At 44.5% G+C, this 21591-nt stretch overlaps 1 protein-coding gene across 1 annotated transcript in view; it reads left to right on the top strand.

Annotated features, from left to right (window-relative positions):
• Positions 1-10319, top strand: part of CDADC1 (cytidine and dCMP deaminase domain containing 1) — a 53320-nt gene extending 43001 nt beyond the window's left edge. Inside the window, 2 exon segments of the mRNA XM_017873781.1 lie at positions 2443-2503; positions 8515-10319. Coding sequence (XP_017729270.1) covers positions 2443-2503; positions 8515-8588 — 135 coding nt within the window. The 3' untranslated portion in view covers positions 8589-10319.
• The last annotated feature ends 11272 nt before the right edge of the window (positions 10320-21591 follow it).

Raw genomic sequence — 21591 nt, 5'->3', positions numbered from 1 at the left:
CCTTCTCATCTGACCTGGCTGCAAATATTATGTAGATGGTTAGCTAGATACCTAGTTTTGTAAATGCCAGTAATTAACATGAACTAGAATTTGTTCTAAATCAGAATTTCAGTAATGATTATATTCTTCCTTTTAGATTGTCAAAAATAGTGTGTGTCAATAAATTTGGTATTTGTTTTTAAGATTAAAGTAAACTGAAATTAACTTTGAAAGATTTTTGCTTTCCTTTTTGATATGTTACCGTAGACCTTGAGATAGGTAGTTCTATTCTGTGGTGTTGTCACAAACCAGGCTAGGACTAGGCAACACTGTTTTCAAGAATAGATTTTTATCAATCTATATCCATGTCCACGTACTCAATTCTTTGTTTTCTCTTTAGTATGTGTGGATTTTCTCTATTAGGTTATATTACTTATTTTATTATGAAAGTAATATATGCTCATGGTAGAAGACTAGGAAAATAAAAAAGAATGTGTATTATCCCACAACTCATAGATACCACAATTAACATGTTGCTGTATTTTCTGTGTCACTAAAAGTTCTTTAAAAAATATTTTAAATAATTTAACACAATATTCCAACCCATAGGTCTAACTTATTTAACCATTCCCATGTTGTTGGACACCTGGATTGTTTCTAAGTTTTTACAGTTATAAGAAGCCTTTTTATGAATGTCCTTAAACATGAATTTAGGGTTACTTGTTTTTACTTTGTCTGCCCAAATTAATAGGTTTTAGTGGTTTGATGTCTTTCAAAAAATGCCTCACTTTAAACATTTTTTGGTAATTTCTCATGTGGCTTCCTACCCTTTCTAAGTCTTCTCTCTTTCTTGGTACTAGCCTAAACCTCCCATTTCTATAAGTGACCAACCAGTTCTGGATGTCCTCCCTTTCCAAGGACTTTTAATACATGGTAAAATGTTTGTACTGTATCTCATCCCCCGTCAAGGCTCATGATGTTAACTAGTTAATCTGTTGAGTGAACTGATGCTTATGGAAGAGGCTCCCAGGTAATCCATATTTGTGTGTCACACATAAGCATCAGTTCACTCATCAGATTAACTGGTGCCCTAGTAGGGCCTTTTGGTTAAGTCGTTAGTGATTCTGATAGAGATTCTAGCCAGCTGAGAAAAGAAGGGCTGTGCTATAAGATACCAATTACTCTCCATTTTTCTTTTCTGCTGCTCTGATATTCTATGTAATATCTGAGAATTTTCAGGCTTCCCTATTTATTCCTGAATGAGATGAAATATGGTAATCAGAGGAGATAAATGATATGATATAAAATGATATGATATGATGCAAGTAATAGTTTATGATATAACAACATTAAAAGGCAAGGTAATCCTGGTCATATTTTCTTTTACTTTTTTTTTTTTTTTTTTTTTTTTTTTTTTTTTTTTTTTTTTTGTGAGACGGAGTCTCACTCTGCCTTCCAGGCTGGAGTACAGTGGTGTGATCTCAGCTCACTGCAAGCTCCACCCCCTGGGTTCTTGCCATTCTCCTGCCTCAGCATCCCAAGTAGCTGGGACTACAGGTGCCCGCCACCACGCCCGGCTAATCTTTTATATTTTTAGTAGACATGGGGTTTCACCATGTTAGCCAGGATGGTCTTGATCTCCTGACCTTATGATCCGCCTGCCTTGGCCTCCCAAAGTGCTAGGATTATAGGCGTGAGCCACCATGCCTGGCCTATCTTGGTCATATTTTCATTCTTTAATACCTAGGCCTTTTCTAGCTATTTTAAGATTATCTGGGACCTGGAGTTGAATACAATGTGGTGTTAATTCCATAGTACTGGGCACAGGTTCTAATTCTATTGCCGCCTGTAGTTAGTGTGTAACCTGAGACAAGTCACTCTAATCCTCTGGTCCTCCACTTACTTCCAATTAAAATGAATGTAAAGAATCTTCAACTTCTCTAAGAGTATTGATTTGGATCCCAGAAGTTATATCATTCAGGATCATTCAGTGTGGTATTACTAGGGCTTTGTTAATTTGAACATGCTAACTCCTTTTTCTTCTATTTTTTTCAATTTTTTTTTTTTTGAGATGGAGGCTTGCTCTGTCACCCAGGCTGAAGTGCAGTGGCACCATCTCAGATTACTGCAACCTCCGCCTTCCGGGTTCAAGCAATTCTCTTACCTCAGCCTCCTGAGTAGCTGAGACTACAGGCACGTGCCACCATGCCTGGCTAATTTTTGTATTTTGATTAGAGACAGAGTTTCACCATGTTGGCCAGGTTGGTCTCGAGCTCCTCATCTCAGGTAATCCACCTACCTTGGCCTCCCAAAGTGCTGGGATTACAGGTGTGACCCACCCATGCCCGGCCATTTTTCTTCCACTTTTAAGAAGTTGTTTTGATGTTTAAAATCAATATGTGAGAATGCTATGTATTAAATCCTTTTTAAACAAGGAAGTAAGATGTTTGTGCACTCTTACAGTGGCAGCTGAATCCATCAGGAGCTTATGGTCTTGAACAAAATGAGCCTGAAAGGAGAGAAAGTAAGTATTTATGTATTGAGGTGAACTTTGTTGCTGAGGAGAAAGGATATACAGTCAATTTAAATGATCAGGTGATGAAAATTGTTGTGTTAATAGATGGAGCATATTATTTTTGAAGGTTAGATTTTTGCCATTCAATTTGTTCATAAACATTTGTGTGTCTACCATATGCTAGGTGCTGTGGAAAGTGCCGATTAATAATTACTCCTATAGAATCTACAGGTTAATGGTTAATACAAATAATTATGCACAAATTGACTTTATAAATTAAATGCATATGAAGCAGTAAACAACAATGCTCTTCTATAAAAAAACAAAAGCTTACTGGGAAGTGAGAAAGGAAAAATATGCATAATTAGTACAGATGGATCAGGACCAAATGATGAGGATATATACATTCTTCTAGAGTAAAGCCACATTTGCCCAGATTGGAAATGTTCTGGTTACTTGAATAATCTGATGAAGAATCATCACAGCTACCATAATGAATTACTAGTCTTTAAAGCTTTATTATTCGTATACTACTACAGATATTTTGAATGTAATGTAATCTTTGAGAAGTCTTACAATTCCTTAGGCACATAATTTTAGACATGAGTGCTATATAATGTTATTTTAAAATAGTAACTATAGGCCAGGCATGGTGGCTCACGCCTATAATCCCAGCATTTTGGGAAGCCAAGGCAGGGGGATCACTTGAAGTCAGGAGTTTGAGACCAGCTTGGCCAACATGGTGAAACCTCGTCCCTACTAAAAATACAAAAAACAGCCAGGCATCATGGCACATGCCTGTAATCCCAGCTACTTGGAAGTTTAAGGCAGGAGAATCACTTGAATCCAGGAGGTGGAGGTTGCAGTGAGCCGAGATGGCACCACTGTACTCCAGCATAGGCGACAGGGAAAACTCTATCTCTAAAATAAAATAAAATAAAACAGTAACTATATTATCAAATTATTTGGATTTGAAGTAAATGGAAGTTTGCTGTAAGTTTTCTTGATAATAACAATTTTTTAACCTTGAAAAATCAAGAAATATAAAGGCCTTAGAATAATTTCTCTGTGAATATATTGATTTTCAGTGTTCTGAATTAGCTTTATTTGATTCAAATAGAAAATGTATTGTTTGCAATTTGGAAAAAAGTACGTATCCACTGCATGTTTCTTTTTAAAAATTTATCGGCAAAAAAGGCCCTATCTATCTATCTATCTTATCTATCTATCTGTCTATCTATACATCTGATTAAACAATGTATACTCAATGACAGTGTTTGAAGGGGCCAATGAATAATTTCCTATGTTAGGGAAAGGATACAAAAAGCATGAATCATAAAAAGATTAATTTATCTGTTACAATGAAGAACATCTGTTCATTAAAAGATATCACTAGGCCAGGTGCAGTGGCTCACGCCTGTAATCCAAGCACTTTGGAAGGCTGAGGCGGATGAATTGCTTGAGCCCAGGAGTTTGAGACAGGCTGGGCAACATGGCAAAACCCTCTCTCTACAAAAAATACAAAAATTAGCCAATTCTGGTGGCACATGCCTGTGGTCCCAGCTACTCAGGAGGCTGAGGTGGAAGGATCTCTTGAGCATGAAGAGGTTGAGGCTGCAGTGATCCATGCTTGTAACCACTGTACTCCAACGTTGGCAACAGAGTGAGACCTTGTCTTAAAAAAAAAAAAAAAGATATCACTAAAAGAGTGCAAAGGCAAGCCATGAATATGAGAAGATATTTGCCACTTATAATCAACAAAGGGCTTGTATCTAGGATTTATTATTCCTAGATCACTAAGGAAAAGGAAGACATGCTGTGGTTAAAGCCCCAAGATTGGAAGGAGGGGACAAAAGGAAGGCTTCTGGTTTGCTGGCAATGTTTTATTTATTGACCCAGATGATGGTTACATATGCTCGTTTTGTGGCAGTTCAACTGAACGGTTAAGTTTATGTTTAAGCATTTTTGAACAAGTGTTTTATCTCAATAAACAATATCCCTACTTCCTTTTTAATTATATAATAGTTCTACTGATATGTAATTCATCTATCATATAGCTACTGATTCACGGAGTTGTACAGGCATCACTACAACATTATTTCAGAACATTTTCATTATCTGAGAAGTCTCATGCCCATTTGCAGTTACTCCTCATTCTCCCCTCCCCCTAGCCCTAGGCAACCACTCTTTCAGTTTTTATGGATTAGTCTATTCTGGCCATTTCATATAAATGGAATCATACAGTATGTAATTCCTTTCCAATTTTTGATTCATTTGAGAAATAGACACTAGAATCAACAGATGAAAGTTACAACACCAGCTTTATTGTTAGACTAGGGCTTGACCTTTGGGTAAATCAGTCTGTCTAACTCCAGAGGGGGGACTTGCTGCTGGATGCTTTTCTCAGTGCCAGTAGCAGGGACAAACAGAGAAGGAAGGCAGGCAGTGTGACTGACAACTCTCAAGTGCCCTTCCACTTCGTACAGATGGAACCCAGGTAACCCATAACAAGCATTCTTTTTAAATAGTCATGGGGCTTTCAAGAAAATAAGGGAAATATTCTCCTAGGAACAAAATAGAGATAAGAAGACATTTTGCTAGAATCTGAGGAGCAATAGTAAGCCAACACAATAGCCAGAGCTATCCTGAGGACAAATGTCCATGTAAGCTGGGATCTAAGAGCAGGTCTGGGTCTGCTGCAAGGTGAGTGAACTGAACTTAGTTCACCCAATCAACACACGAAAAGATGATTAAACTCAGTAGTAGTCAGAGAAATGCAAATTAAGATTGCATTGAAGTAGCGTTTTTTTGTTTTGTTTTGTTTTGTTTTGTTTTTGTGACGAAGTCTCACTCTGTCGCCCAGGCTGGAGTCCTGCGGCGTGATCCCAGTTCACTGCAACCTCCACCTCCCAGGTTCAAGTGATTCTCCTGCCTTAGCCTCCCAAGTAGCTGGGATTACAGGTGTGCGCCACCACGCCCACCTAATTTTGTTTTTTTAGTAGAGATGAGGTTTCACCATGTTGGCTAGGCTGGTCTCGAACTCTGGGCCTCAGGTGATCTGCCCGCCTTGGCCTCCCAAAGTGCTGGGATTACAGGGATGAGCCACCACGCTTGGCCTGAAATAGCATTTTTTATAAATATATGCCCTAGAGAAACTCTTGCATATTGTATAAGAGTCAGAGAGACAAAAAATTTGTTGCCATATTGTTCTTAAAAGCAAAAACTGGAAATAACACAAATGTTTGTTTTGGGTTATTAGATAAAAATATTATGGTGTGGCCGGGCGCGGTGGCTCACGCCTGTAATCCCAGCACTTTGGGAGGCCGAGGTGGGCGGGTCACAAGGTCAGGAGATCGAGACCAGGATGAAACCCCATCTCTACTAAAAATACAAAAAATTAGCCGGGCACAGTGGCGGGTGCCTGTCGTCCCAGCTAGGAGGCTGAGGCAGGAGAATGGCGTGAACCCAGGAGGCGGAGCTTGCAGTGAGCCAAGATCGCACCACTGCACTCCAGCCTGGGGGACAGAGCGAGACTCCGTCTCAAAAAAAAAAAATTGTGTATTACCACAATGGACTACTATATAGCAGTGAAAACAAACAAATGAACTAGAGCTACATTCTTCAACATGGATGAATCTTAGAAATATAAATGTTGAATTTTAAAAAAGCAAACTACAGAATTATGATACCATTTCTGTATAAAGTTCAAAAAGACATACCATATATTGGTTAAATGTGGTAGGCCAGGCATGGTGCTCACACTTATCATCCCAGCATGATGGGAGGCTGAAGCGGGCCAATTGCTTGAACCCAGGAGTTCAAGACCAGCCTGGGCATCACAGCAAAACTCCATCTCTACAAAAGATACAAAAAATTAGTTGGGCATGGTGGCCTGTAGTCCCAGCTACCCCAGAGGCTAACAGAGGAGGATCACCTGAGCCCGGGAGGTTGAGGCTGCAGTGAGTTGAGATTGCGCCACTGTACTCCAGCCTGGGTAACAGAGTGACAGAGACAGACCCTGTCTCAAAATAAATAAATAAAAATAAATAAATAAATAAATAAATAAATAAATAAATAAATAAAATAAACTTTAATATATCGTATATACAGTAAAGTTATTGTTAAGAAGCAATCAATTGATAAACACAAAAATCAAGATAGGAGTTGCCTCTGAGTGGGGTGAAAGGGGATGGGACAAGAGAGGGAGTGCATGGGAATTGGTAATGTTCTAGTTGTTGGATCCGGCAGTATGTTTTGTTTTTTTTGCATCTCCCCCCCACACACACATCATGTAGTTTTATTCAGTTTTACACAAAATTTAACTCTTTTGGGGCAGTAAGTTCATGAGTATTCATTTTATTGTTAGGCTTTAGAACTCCCATCTGTATTACGTATATATTATTATATATTACATAATACATTTTACATATATAGAGAGAGACTGTTTCAAATATTACATAATATTATGAGAAAGAGAAAGAGAGGGGGTGGCTTTCCAGATCTACCTCTGGAAGGCAAGTCTGAGCCCTGGCCCAGCTGTCCTTAGGACAAGGAAACAGCAGGGCAGAACACACAGGCTCGGGGCAGGAAATCCCTCAAAAGATAGGAAGAAAGGGCAGAAGGAAGCTTTTGCAGGTGGTAGATATGTTCATTGTCTTGACTGTGGAGATAGTTTCATGAATGTGTACTTATGTTAGAAATCATGAAACTGGACTAAGCAAAATGGCTCTTTCCTGTGATCCCATCATTTTGAAAGGCTGAGGTGGGAGGATTGCTTGAGGCCAAGAGTTCAAGACCAGCTTGGGTAACAAACTGAGACCCCCCCATCTCTAAAAATATTACAAATTAAAAAGTAAATTAAAAGAATTCATCAAACTATACACTTCAAATATGTTGTTTATTGTATACTTTAAACATGTATCATTTATTGTACAAATAAAGCTATTAAAAACAAAAGCCAGGAAGAGGTTGAAGCCATACTCTTTTCCCAGCCTGCCCGGTCAGATAAGTCCGTCTTCCTTCCAGTCCCCAGATTCTCCCTATCCCACACATTGTCCCCTTCTCCCTTAGGAGGTACATTTTGTTTCCTCCAGTCTAGTAATAGGACTTCCCCCCACCAAAAACATAAAACAAAAAGTTTTATGAATTACTTGCCATATACTATTGAGTGAATTCTTTTTTTTTGTTTGTTTTTTGCGACAAGGTCTCACTGTGTCACCCAGGCTGGAGTGCAGTGGCACAGTCATGGCTCACTGCAGACTCGGCCTCTCTGGGCTCAAACAATCCTCCCACCTCAGCCTCCTGAGTAGCTGGGATTACAGGTGTGTGCCACAACACCTGTTTTTTTTGTTGTTAGTTTTTGTTTTTTTTTTTTTTTGAGACGGAGTCTCACTCTGTCGCCCAGGCTGGAGTGCAGTGGCGCCATCTCAGCTCACTGCAAACTCCGCCTCCCGGGTTCACGCCATTCTCCTGCCTCAGCCTCCCAAGTAGCTGGGACTACAGGCACCCACCACGACGCCCAGCTAATTTTTTTGTATTTTTAGTAGAGACGGGGTTTCACCGTATTTTGCCAGGATGGTCTCGATCTCCTGACCTCATGATCCGCCCGCCTTGGCCTCCCAAAGTGCTGGGATTAAAGGCGTGAGCCACCGCCCCTGGCCACAACACCTGTTTTTCTAAAAAAAATTTTTTTGTAGAGATGAGTTCTCCATATGCTGCCCAAGCTGGTCTTGAACTCCTGGGCTCAAGTTATCCTTCCTCCTCAGCCTCCAAAAGTGTTGGCATTATAGACGTGAGCCATTGCACCTGGCCCATGTGAATCCAATTTTTAAAAGCCAGATTCTGTATTGCCTGAGAGTAAGTTATCTAGATTCGATTCTAGATTGAGAATTTGAAGATAAAATAAAGTGAAAGTTCCTTTAACTTAAACATTGTTTTGCTCTTACAACCTGTAAGGCTGAAACAAGTGCCCATGGGTTTGAAATGAAGCTGTCCTGACCTAGTGTTATTCTCAATGCTAGACGGTGTGTTGAGACCCGTCCCACAGAAGGAAGAGCAGCACCAGGACAAGAAGCTGCGCCTTGGAATCCACTAAGAAGGACTGTCTACACTGCAGGGGAACCTCAAGAACTTTTCATTGCACTTCTAAAATTCAGCCTTGTTCATTCAGAAAATAAGGATGGATTTTGTGAATAATTGAAAAGATTTTTTAAGGAAACTAATTTATTTCTAGGATACAAATGGTGTTAATAAGAATATTTGTCTTTTAGATTTATGTGTGGGTTTTCCATAATGTAGTAGTGTGTTATTTTATTACACAAAATGAGGGAGCAATAACTTAAACCAATGTAAACAGCAACAGAGACTGATTTCTATTTATCTTGACTTTATATTAGCCAATTTGAAAGGGTCTGCTTCACAAGAGGTCATGCCTCTGCAGGGAATCACACACCTTTTGAGAAATATTAATTCTTTTGAATTACAAGAGTGACAGTTAGTAAACTGCTCCAGGGAAATAAATGTCATCTTTTAAGAGTCAATGTATAGCAAACCAAAAGGTCACATTTATACCCAAAGCTTTCTAGTAATCAGAATTTACTTAATTAGAATTGACTCATAAAAAATAAAGTTAGTGGACTTGGTCTCCATTTTTAAAGTATATTTTGTAAATGTTAACTCTGTGATCCTGTTTATCACAGAGTTTGGGTAGCAATAGGAAGACAGTGTTATTCTGAGACAGTGTCACTGCTTGATATCACTGACTCTTGAAATCACTAACAGTGAACCTCAAATTTGGTTATGATGTTAACAGAGAAGAAATATTTGAGTCTGGACTATTGAAACTAGCCTTCCTAGAATTCCATTAATAAATGCTGCTCCCCCATATAATCTTTCCTTCTGTAAAATTAACACAGGTTGTCTCATGGCTTTGATCTTCAAAAGGAAGAGCCTTTTAAAAACATTTGCCAACCTCGAGAATAAATACTGAAAGTCTTGAAAGTATGGTAATTTCAGCTATTCCAGATTGCTGTCTGTGATTTCTCACATTTTTATTTGCTGAGAAACGTTCAGAAAATTATTCCAAAAATGAGGGTACATGTTCTGTTCTCTCCTAGGTTAGAGAGGAAGTGGCCTGGGATGCTTCATGAGAAATGGCTCCCTGGATCTGTGGTGGTCAGGTTTACCTCTGCTTTTGTTCCCTGCCTTTCCACAACATCACACGGCCTCACTGGGCTTCCTACCAGTTTCTCAGAATTACACGCAGGACCATCCAAACAGAGGCTCCATGCCAGGGCTGTGACTGCAGCCTGTGTAGGTCCATGGGGAGTTCAGAGTCATCATACAAGGCAGCTGAGAACTGCCATAAACACTACACAGACGGAGGGCATGAGATAGGACGGGAGACGAGGCAAGGTACACTTAGAGGTAACTACGGCTAGTTTGAAAACCATGAGTTAAGATGTTCTTATCCATATAAAAACACTGAGATTGCTTACCTCCCAAATTGCTTTATTATATTAACTCTCATGCTTCAGCTCTTGGATTTGTTGTTTCTTACTAACATGTCATGTACACCAAACATTTTATAAATCAATCAATAAATATTTTGTAAGACCCAAAAGCCTGGCATACTGCCAGGTCTGTGGATTCGCCTGTTGGGCGTTGGGATGGAATATGAGAGGAAGAAGCATACAAGTGGGAAAAACTGTGATTAGAAAGGGAAAAATAGGCATTTCCACAGTATTATTAAGAGAGTCATGATAATGCCATTTTTTTTTTTCTGTACAACTGGTCAGGTTTCAATAAATAATCATTGACGGTTTACTGTGTAGCCTCAGAAGGTGAAGTCTATGAGGGCAGGGAGGGGTGTGTGTGTGTGTGTGTGTGTGTGTGTGTGTGTGTGCTTTTAAACTGCTGAACCCCAGTGTCTAGAACAGTACCTGGCACATAGTAGGCATTCCATAAATATTTGTTGATTGATTGAATGACTGCTAAACACTGCTTGACCCAGGGATGAGATGTGTGAGAAATGCTTCCTGATCTTAAGACACTCACAGTCAAGTGGACAATACAAGCATGGAATCAAGTAATTAAGAAAAATGATTCTCAGGCCAGGTGCCGTGCCTCACACTTGTAATCCCAGCACTTTGGGAGGCTGAGGGGGGTAGATCATTCAAGGTCAGGAGTTCAAGACCAGCCTGGTCAACATGGTAAAACCCCATCTCTAACTGAAAATACAAAAAACAAACAAACAAAAAAGGCCAGGCATGGTGTTGCATGCCTGTAATCCCAGCTATTTGGGAGACTGAAGCAGGAGAATCGCATGAACCCAGGAGGCAGAGGCTATGGTGAGCTGAAATCCTGCCACTGCATTCCAGCCTGGACAACAGAGCGAGACTTAGTCGAAAAGAAAAGAAAAGAAAAAAGAAAAATGTCTCTGGACCAGCAGACTATTTGTTAGAAATGCATATTCTTAGGGCACACCCTAGGCTTACTGAATTAGAACCTCTCGAGATGGGCCCAGCAAGCTGGGGTTTCATGACCTTGCAAGTGATTCTGGTGACCTTTAAGGCTGAGAACTGCTGCTGTGGATGTAACTATAGGAATAGTGGGGGCACATGAGGATTTACCAGCACTCTGGGGAGTCATGGAAAGGGCCCTACAGAGGCAGAGGTGATGAGGTGGGGCCTGGCGGGATCCAGGGGTTTGCAGGCAAGCAGAGGGAATGAGACAAACTTCTGGGAAAAAGTGATGGAGACAAGACTGCTGAGCCACCCCAGGAGCCCGCCTGGGTTTGGAGAAGCTCTGTGGGGCACTTTTGACCCAGATCTATAAATTCCCAGTCTTCATCCCTTAGCCTGAGAAATCAGAACTTACACTTAAAAAATACAATGTCTTTCTAAATTTCAAAGAATGGAATGGTAAGTTCATAATTTGTTTAAAAAAAAAAATAGCTCTGCCATTTGTTTACTGTCTAAGTGACCACAGAATAGGCTGCTGTGAGGGGAGCTAAGCATAAGCGTTCACCTGGTTTCCTTCATCCCTGTCATGCAGAGCATACGCAGGTGTGTGTATTTTCATTGTATTGCTGCTGAAGCTTTTTCTTTCCTTTTTCCTTTTTTGAGACAGGGTCTCACTCTGTCACCCAGGCTGGAGTGCAGTGGTGCCTTCATAGCTCACTGCAGCCTTGACTGTTTTCTGTGCTCAAGCAGTCTTCCTGCCTCAGCCTCCCAAGTAGCTGGGACTACAGGCACGCACCACCACGCCCGGCTAGTTTATTTTTTATTTATTTTTTTGTAGAGAAAGGAGTCTCGCTATGTTGCCCAGGCTGGTCTTGAACTCCTGGCCTCAAGCAATCCTCCTGCGTCTGCCTTCCCAAGTGCTGTGATTACAGGCATGAGCCACTGTGCCTGGCCAAGTTAGCTTTATTTCTGGGTCAATGAATGGTACCAACACTCTATAAACATGAACTGTATCTTTAGTGACACTGTGATACATAAATGAGCTTATTGCCCCTGAATGTCTATATCTAAACCCACGTAACACTTGGGAAGGAGAAAGAAAGAAGTAAACCTATCTTGGGACAGGAGCTCCTTTGGTGAGTGTAGCACAAAGTGGTTTGTTAGGGAAAACACATGTCTTTCCAAAAGGACATGAGCCAGGACTTTCCTGGAATACTTCCCACCACCCCATGCTTCTCAGAAATCGGGGTCCAGGCCAGGATGAATGAGGGAGAAATCACAGTTCATCCCAGGGCTGACACCCACACCCAGAGAGGCCCTGGCCCAGGAGGTATCCCAAGGACAGAAGGTGGAGGGAGGAGGCTGGGGGGAGTTCACTTCCTGTGGAGTGAATGGAAACAGCCTGGCTCTGCCTAATGTGCGTGAGGGGCTGGGGGTGGCTTGAACAGCTTGAAGTACCTTGTGTAGTGTGTGCGCACATTCACAATGCTAGAAAAAAACAAAAATGAGAGCTAAGCCAGAAGTTTGAAATACTGTGGTGCATGATGCTGCTGAGTTGCAAGAAAGGGAAGCTCGTGAGCCAGGAGGCTTCTGTGTGGCAGATCCTAACTCCTGACCAACTTTGTTTCACCCGTGGTGATAACCAGCAGAGGTTCTCCAGGTTGTTTTTTTGAACATACTACAATTCATTAACAAATACTTGCGAGGGCTTAGCTTACTACGAGCCAGGTACTGTGAGGAGTGCAGCTATAGTGGTGATCAAAACCAGACACAAACCCAGACCTTGTGGAGCTTATCGTCTAGTTGGGGAGATGGACATACATCAAGTATTCATGAAAATGAATGACAGGTACGCAGAAAAGAACTGGCCTCCCAACAAATACGGGCACATGTTTTTTCAGTTCTTTCACTTCACAGAGATCTGGTACTATTATAATTATGATGGCACCATGGGCTGCACTTAGTGGACCCGGAAAGTTCTACTGGTTTGGGTTTTTTAAAAACATATCCTACACACTTAAGCAGGGAATCTTTTGGAAACCTCTGGAAGGAGAGAACAATCATATTAAAAATGCAAATAGGGTTGGGCAGAATGGCACACACCAGTAATCCCAGCACTTTGGGAGGCTGAGGCTGGTGGATCACAAGGTCAGGGGTTTGAGACCAGCCTGGCCAACATAGTAAACCCCTGTCTCTACTAAAAATACAAAAAAACAAAAAAAAAAAAACTAGCCAGGCATGGTGGCGTGTGCCTGTAATCCCAGCTACTCGGGAGGCTGAGGCATGAGAATCACTTGAACCTGGGAGGCGGAGGTTGCAGTGAGCCAATATCATGTCACTGCACTTCAGCCTGGGCAAAGAACAAGACTATCTCAAAAAAAAAAAAAAAAAAAAAAAAAAAAAAAAAAAAGACCAGGACCCTTGGCCTCAAGATTCTGTGACTTGTCAGGGTGGGAGAAAAAAAGTATGTCAATAAGTGTAGATGTGATTAAATAAGTTTAAATAAAGAGCAGGGGAATTTAGAGAAACCGTGCCAAGCATTAAATGTATTATTTTTAGTAACCAGAATTTCCTTCTATTGATGTCATTAAAATTTGCTATAGTGTTTGAGAGGCCAAGGCAGGAGGACCACTTGAAGCCAGGGGTTCAAGACCAGCCTGGGCAACATAGCAAGACCCTGTCTCTCCAAAAAGAAACTAAAAAATTAGCCAGGTGTGTTAGTGCACGCCTGTACTCCCAAGCTGCTAGAGAGGCTGAAGTGGGAGAATCACTTGAGCCTATGAGTTCAAGGCTGCAGTGAGCTATGCTTGCACCACTGCACTGTAGCCTGGGTGACATAGTGAGACAGTCTCAAAAAGGAAAAAAAAAAAAGCAAATAATACTCTACTCTCAGATATGAGTGTTTCTGTCGACCAGGAATTTTACCATTCCTGGTTCTTGTTGATGCAGAGGTGGCCTTGTGAAAGGACATGGTTTCTGCTGAGCTGAACACGCTTTAGTGTAATCTGATGAAGAAATTCTATGCTGGTTGCGGTAGTGGTGGAAAGTGTTTTATTTTGCAGAAAAGCACAAGGTCCACAGAGGGCAACAGTTTTCTATTCACTCCACAGTTATCTATTGCTGCATGACAGACTATCCCCCAAAACTTAGTGGCCCAAGCCGCTATTTTATTTTGCATGATTCTATGAGCCAGGAATTTGGGCAAGATTCAGCAGAACAGCTCCACTCCCTGTGACACTGGCTGGGGTCACTCACGGTTGTGTGCCATTGGTGGGTCAGCTGAGAGGGGCCCAGCCGGCGCAGGGACAGTGAGACTGGACCATCCAAGGGGCTTCTTTCAGGTTTCTGGTGCCTCAGTTTGGATGACTGAAACAGCTGGCAGCTGGCCAGGGTGCTCCAGCAAGGTGGCCAGACCTCTGTGAGGTGGCTCAGGGCTCTGAAAATGAGTGCTCCACAAGGACAGGCCCAGTGTGTCCCCCTTGCATCATGCTGGCTCATGGCTCACTGGCCAAGGCCTGTTTCATGGCCACACCCAGAGTCCATGTGGAGGGGCCTGCACAAGACACGGAGCCAGGAGGTGTAGTTCCCAGGGGACCACGGAAGTAACATTCACCACAGGGACGGAGCAGATCACTGAAGGGAATGCCACTGGGAATCGAGCCCCATGTCCTGGCCCCTGAGCAGAGTTCTGTCCCCAAGACCATTACTCCTCATGGAAATCTTCACCTCCCTTACGCTTACGGCAATGCTAACAGTCACTGCAGATGGTTCTGAGAACCTTCAAATTGAAGCCCTCATGATGTTTCCTAAGAAGTTGCAGTTGTCCAAATCCACAAACCCAGATTTTAGTTGGCAAGTCTGAGAGGTTCTGGGTAACTGTTTTGCTGCACAAACGTGGATATTCCTGGAAGTTTAAAGATTTCATCTTCAACATGGCAGGGAAAGCTACCATGATAGCTAGTCTAATGATGCCCAGACCATCCCCTCACTGATGAATGGAAGGCTCACATTTTAAGATGAATATGGGCCAGGGAGGTTTCACTTTTCTTGGCTGAGGTTGATGCCAAAGTGATAAAATAAACCTGGTGCTTCCTGCCTCCCTGTTCCCTGGGGATGGGCCAGAATCAGATGACATCAGGGACCCTGCAGGCAATTCTGAGAATTCCTTTTAAGAAGACACCTGCAGGAAGGGAGAACTGCTTTCTAGCCCTTCTGTAGTCAACCACTCCCCCTGCCTTTTGATGACACAGGTTCTGCATAAGCTGAGAGGGAGGAGAGGGTGACATCCATGTCTTGTAAAAATGCCTCAATGAGAACAGGGCCACATGCATTTCTTGCAAAAAAAAAAAAATGTTCGGTGAGAAAACAATTGCAGCAGCAACAGCAAATATTTACTGAATCTGCTACTATGATCCAAGCCCCCAAATCAAGAAAATGTGAATGCTGATGTAAAAAGGAAGGTATTTGTTCAAACTGCCTGGCCAGTGTTTTTGAAGAAAACAGAGATCTCCAAAGACCCCTTTTTTTGTCTTAGATAGCAAGCAAATGAGGAGTTCATTAAATGTGTACTGTTTATTTGTGGTGTCTCCAAGCAGAGTAGTTGGCTCTCGTTATATATCTGGGAGAATAATCAATGATTTATGCTCCTGACAGCCTTATCATAGCCGTTTACATAATGGTCATGTGTAATTGTGACTGTTTTATAACCCTCTGCGTATAACCTTACTATTTAAATGGATTACAATGTTTTGCTGTTGTGACTTTGCTTGCTTAATCATAGCTAAGACTTTTCTGAGGTCAAATAGTTTTTCCATTATCACAGTGAGGTGTTGGCAAAAAAGTGGGGGCAGGCTGGTTACATTTGCTGAAAATAGATCATGCATTTATTTGGACTCTCAAGATTGGAGCTCTGAATTCACACAGTCCAGTGTCTATGCACCAGAGCACCATTGCATTGCCATTGATTAGGACTGGCATGACCATTGCCAGAGGTTTAGCAGCCCTGGCACACATCCACCAAATGCCATTTCAATCACTCAGAAATTTCTACAACAACAGAAGGCCCTCCGTGTGCTGGGATGGTGGGCTGCCCTTGCTTGAACACAGCTGATCGATCCAACCATTGGTCAGTGGTTGCATCTCCTCTTCAACACTCCCCTAAAGGGACAGGTAAGCCGTACTCTACTCCAGCATCTCCAGCGATGAAGAAGTCACCACCTCCTGAAGCCACATTGGCCTGCTCTCATTATTAACATGTTAGTTTTATGGAGTAAACTCCTCCCCTGTCACTCCCCTCGTTTCCATCCCCAGAACTTGTTTATAACACAGGCCTCTTTGTGTCTCCTCACCCACAGGAATGCCCTGGAGTACTTGAAAGTAGCCATTGTGTCCTGTGACAGCCTCCCACCTCTCCTGGAAACTTACTGCGTCATTGTAGCTAGGTTTGCATTTTACAGTGAAGCACTTTTTACTTCCCCTCATTAAATGTTCACACTATGAAGTAGGGATTAGCATTTCCACTGTACAGATAATGAAATGGAGTCGCAGGTTAAACCACTTACCCAAAGCTACACTGCTAACGACTGGCAGAGCCAGAACGTGAATCTGCTCCAAATTCAATGCCTTTCATAATTTTCCCAATACGCACTTCATTTTTTTTCTTTTCGAGACAGGATGTCACTCCCATTGCCTAGACTGGAGTACAGTGGTGTGATCCCGGCTCACTGCAGCCTCAACTTCTTGGGCTCAGGTGATCCTCTCAACTCAACCTCCTGAGTAGCTGGGACTATAGGTGCACATCACCACACCTGGCTAATTTTTGTATTTTTTGTAGAGATGGGGTTTTACCACATTGCCCAGGCTAGTCTCGAACTGCTGAACTCAAGCAATGTGCCCACCTCGGCTTCCCAGAGTGCTGGGATTACAGGCGTGAGCCACCGCACCCGGCACAATATGCATTTCATTTTGTCCAGTCTCTCCCTCTGATGTCTTCTTTCTTCCCATTACAACTCTGCATGTCTCCTATGGTAGAAGGCATCAATGGCCCCAATTTTTCACCCTTCCCTGTCACACGTTTTGCCAGTTCCATCAGCAGGTGGAACTTGTTTCCCCTTGCTTGACTTTGTGTTCAATAGAATGAGGTGGAAATGTCCTCATGTGAGTTCCAACGTTAGGCTCAAGAAGCCTGTGTGTTTCTACTTTGCGTTTCTGCCGTCACCGAACACCCAGAGCAGAGCCACCCCAGCCAGCCCAGCTAAGATTGGGTGACTCCCAGCAACCCACAGACTCAGGAAAAAACATTGGTTTTTTGAAGTTATTGCATTTCAGGGGGCTAGTTATGCTGCAGCTGCTAAGCGACACATTTCTCCAGCTTTCAAAAAGCTTCCCTTTCCCCACGGAGTTCCCTTCCCTTCATTACCTGGAAGCCTGTGCTAGCTTTCTCAACATCCTCCTCCTGCTTATTCCACAAATCATTGCTGTCTTTCTGCTCCCCCTCCCCGTGGGCCGGTGCTCCCCCTCCCCGTGGGTCGTACTCCCCCTCCCCGTGGGACGGTGCTCCCCAACTCCTAGTGGCCTAATCCTGCTTGGGCCCTGGGCCTTCAGTGTGCGGCATCAGCTCGTCCTGAAACTCTCCTTTTACGGCTTCATAACACTTCCTTCTTGTCGGCCTCGGCCTGTTTTTGTGTTTCTTATCTCTCTCCTCTCCTCCCTCGGCTCTTCCTGGGCCCTCTCACCTCTTACCTTTGCTACCTCTCCGGGGCCCCCATCCTTTCCCAGGACCACCAAAGTGCTGACAACTGTTCCCAGCTTGCGTCTCTTCCCAGGTGCAGCTGTGTGTGCACGCCCCTAGACGGCTCCCCACCGCCCCCTAGGGCCTGATTCACAGGAGGGATCACCAGCACTCCAGGAAAGACTGGTGTAGGGGAGAGTGGCCAGGGCTCCCACCAGAGAGGTGTTGCAGGAGTCCAGGCAAGAGGCGATGTGGCCCAACAAGGCATTAGGGTCACCAGAATCCCCTCTGGGCACCCATGCTTCTACCTGCAGAGCTGGAGTTTTGTTTGCAGACCTTAGTGTGGGACTTCACATTTATCCTTATTAAATCTAGCCATGGTCAGATTGCACCCAACACTGCAGCTTGTCCTACTGCTTGTTAATTTTATTTCAGACACTAATTAGGCGTCGCTCTCAGAAACCAGGGTCACTCAGGCATTTGATCAGTGCGGTACTTGTGTCCCACCCAAGTCATGGATAATGTTGAATAGAAAGGGCCCAGCAGGAACACAGTAAAGACTGTTACTTGTTTTAGCCACTAGGGGGCTGCATGTCCCAGAAATTGATGCAGGTGCCGCTTACAAGTGAAACTAGGAAATGTGAGCACTGTTGGGTTCTATGGGGTTTGGAGTTTCCAGAGCGGGGGCACAGAAGAGAGTGTAGCACATTGGGGAGCTGCAGATGGTTGTAGCATCCGTGGGCAAGGAGAGGGAGGAGTAGGAGGTTGGCAGAGACCATGCAGGGCCTTACGAACACTTCTGGGGAGCAATAGGGAGCCACAGAAAGACTTTAAGCAGAGGCCACACGATCATATTTGCTTTTTTTTTTTTTTTTTTTTTTTGAGACAGGGTCTCTCTCTGTCACCCAGGCTGCGGAGCAGTGGTGCAATCACAGCTTACTGCAGCCTTCACCTTTTGGATTCAAGCGATCCTGTGCCTCAGATTCCAGAGTGGCTGGGATTACAGGTGCACACCAACACACCTGGCTAATTTTTTATTTTTATTTTTGTAGAGACCGTTTCCAGGCCGGTTTCAAACTCCTGGGCTCAAGCGATCCTCCCACTTCAGCCTCCCAAAATGCTGGGATTTCAGGCACAAGCCACTGCACCCAGCCCCTATTTGCATCTTAAAGCAGTCACTCCAGCATCACTGTGGAATGGAGGGAGGGAGAAGGGAATTGGATGGCTGCTGGTTGGTTCAAAATGAGAAATGATAAAGGTCTAAGGTGACATCTGAAGGGAATAAAGGAGGGGACAGAGGAATGTAAGTGAACTGAGCAGGACGAGGGCAGAGTGGCAGGGGACGGAATGGCAGGAGCCACCCAGCGGGGGGGCGGGGCATGGGAGGGAAAGGAGGATCACCTGGAAGATGTGAGGGGGCCAGGAAGTGAGGAGAGAAAGAGGAAAGTGAAATTGTGCTTTATAAAGAATGAGTCATACATTCACTCACGATAGAGCATTTACTGTGTCGCAGACACTGGGCTAGACCCTGGCAATACATTCATGAGGGAAACAGACATTGCCCCTGCCCTGGAGGTTTGTACCCTAGTGGAGAGGCAGCTGGTATTTGGGGTGGGAGGCTCCTGTGCTGGGCCTGTGAAGCCCAGAAGTGGGTATTTAAGCTGAGAGAGCAAGGATGAAAAGCAGCAGCCAGTGAAGAAAGCTGGGAAGACTATTCCCAGCAGAAGGAACGCTATGGGGAAAGGTCCTTCGGGAAGAATGGAGAAGCAGCCAGGCTTGCTGGATTTGTTGCAGGAGGAAAGCACGGCTGGATCCTGTGTGCTTTAAGGACAGTGGTCAGGGCTTTGGGTTTGATTCTGTGCAGCAAGGGAAGCCACTAGAGGGTTTGGGGGCAGGAGAGAACCATGACCAGATGTGACCTATGAAAAGATCACTTTGGACGCTTGCAGAGATGGGGTGCAGTCCAGGTGGGGGCCGTGCAGATGCAGAGAGCTGCTCAGATGTGACACAAGTCTCAGAAGCAGAAATGCTGATGAATTGGCTGCAGGTGAGAGGCGGAGAAGACTCACGTGCTTTCCTGGGTTTCTGGCATGAACAGCTTGGGGGATTTCAGGGGCATCAGCAGAGCTGGGGAAGCCAGGTGCAGGGAGGGATGGGAAGTCACATGCTGTGTTTTGAACTGTACGTTGAAGAGAGGGAGCCTGAGAGGCATCCAGCCAGCAGGTGAATGCACGCATGAGCTTGGAGATTGCCGAAGTTGGCCTGGAGTCACAGAGGTGGGAGCCACAGGTGGGCACACACAGACCACAGACCTGAAGCCTTGCAGGAAGATGGGGAGATGGAGAGGAGACGCGCAGGAGACTGAGCCCAGGCACAACAGTGCTCGGCTGTGAGGTGGAGGAGGGTGAGCTGAGAGGCCACAGGAGGGTGAGGTTGCCTGGGTGACAGGAGAGGAGAGGGCCTGGAGAAGAGGACACCAGCTCTGTCACCTGCTGCTGAGGGGTCAGACGAGCACAAGAAATTGCCACTGGATCTGGCGGCTCTGAGGCCTTGGATAGCCCTGGGAAGAGCATCTTCCAGGGAGGTGGGGAAGCCAGAGACTGGCAGGTTGTGGGGTACATCACAGGTGAGGAGATGCAGCCCATTTGTGGAGAAATTGGAGAATTTTTGCCCTGAAGGAGGGCAGAGAGACAGAAGAGGGGCTGGAGGGGCAGCTGAGGGATAAATGGTATTTTTTTGATGGGTGACACACGTCTTGTGCGGAAACTACCTGAAAACTTGGGAAGACATTAGAAAGAAGAGCCAAGACCCAAGAAGAGAATTGAAGGTGTGAGGGAAACTGTCATGCCCGCACCGCCCTGGCCTTCTTATCCAGGTGCCCATTCCCTGGCTGCAGGTCACGTGCTAACACCTTGATTCTGATGGGCACAGGACATTGACAACTGAACAAAGCCACTCAGCTTGAAAATGGTCCCTGGTCAAGGTGAAGGACAAGCCTGGTGCTGCCAGACGCCGCCGGGCAGCTGCAGGCACACCCTCTTCCTTCCTCCCACACCCTCGGTAGCACAGAGCCTCATTCATCCAGGCCAGCAGGTCATGGCCATGGGAATGTCATGCTCAATTTCTGGGGAAAAGGGCAGAGGCTTTTTCCCCTGCAGAAGAACCAGTCTGCACCTAGGGCCTTGCCCCTTTTCCCCAAGAGTCCTGGGGTTATATAAGCATCGTCTGTCCCTGATGCTGGGGTCCTGGTCAAGACCTCTCCAGTGTGGGGCTGGGGTGACACAGCTAGGCCCTGGCATGGAGTTCAACCCCCCTTTGTCCTGATGCCACTTTATAAAAACACTGTCAGCCTGGACTCTGGGATAACAGGGTTACAAGCCTCTGAATGACTAACTGGCCCTCAGAACGAAGTGAATAAAATACAGACTTTGGGACAATATTGCATGCACCCAGGCCGGATGGAGACCTAGACTGAGCATGGACACTGCCACGGAGAAAGGACATGGGAACTGTGGGGTCCCCCTGCTGCCCAGCCACCCCCACACCCTGGGTTGAGGTGGGATGTAGGTTACAGATAAGGTTAAAATACAAATGGAGGCAGGTGAAAGGATGGGTGGGTACCGAGGTTTGAATCACAGCGAGGAACAGATCGCTTCCTCTTCACCCAGACCTCAGCTGCTCCCTAAATCTCGGTGACCCCCAAATCAGTGCCTCCGGCCCACGTCTTTCTTGAGTTCCAGACTCATTTGTCCAACGGCTACCTGGACATCTCCAGGAACAGGACATTTGTGTGCCTCTGTCCCCCGTCCCGGGCTCCCTGTCTTGGCTGAGCACATCACCTTCTACTCAGGTCACCCAAGCCACAGGCCCATGTCCTCCAGAAATGGTTCAGCTATGCCTGGTCA

Source organism: Rhinopithecus bieti, unplaced genomic scaffold (genome assembly GCF_001698545.2).
Source record: "Rhinopithecus bieti isolate Rb0 unplaced genomic scaffold, ASM169854v2 scaffold_7398, whole genome shotgun sequence".
Taxonomy (NCBI): domain Eukaryota; kingdom Metazoa; phylum Chordata; class Mammalia; order Primates; family Cercopithecidae; genus Rhinopithecus; species Rhinopithecus bieti.
This window is presented reverse-complemented; position numbering and strand designations above follow the sequence as displayed.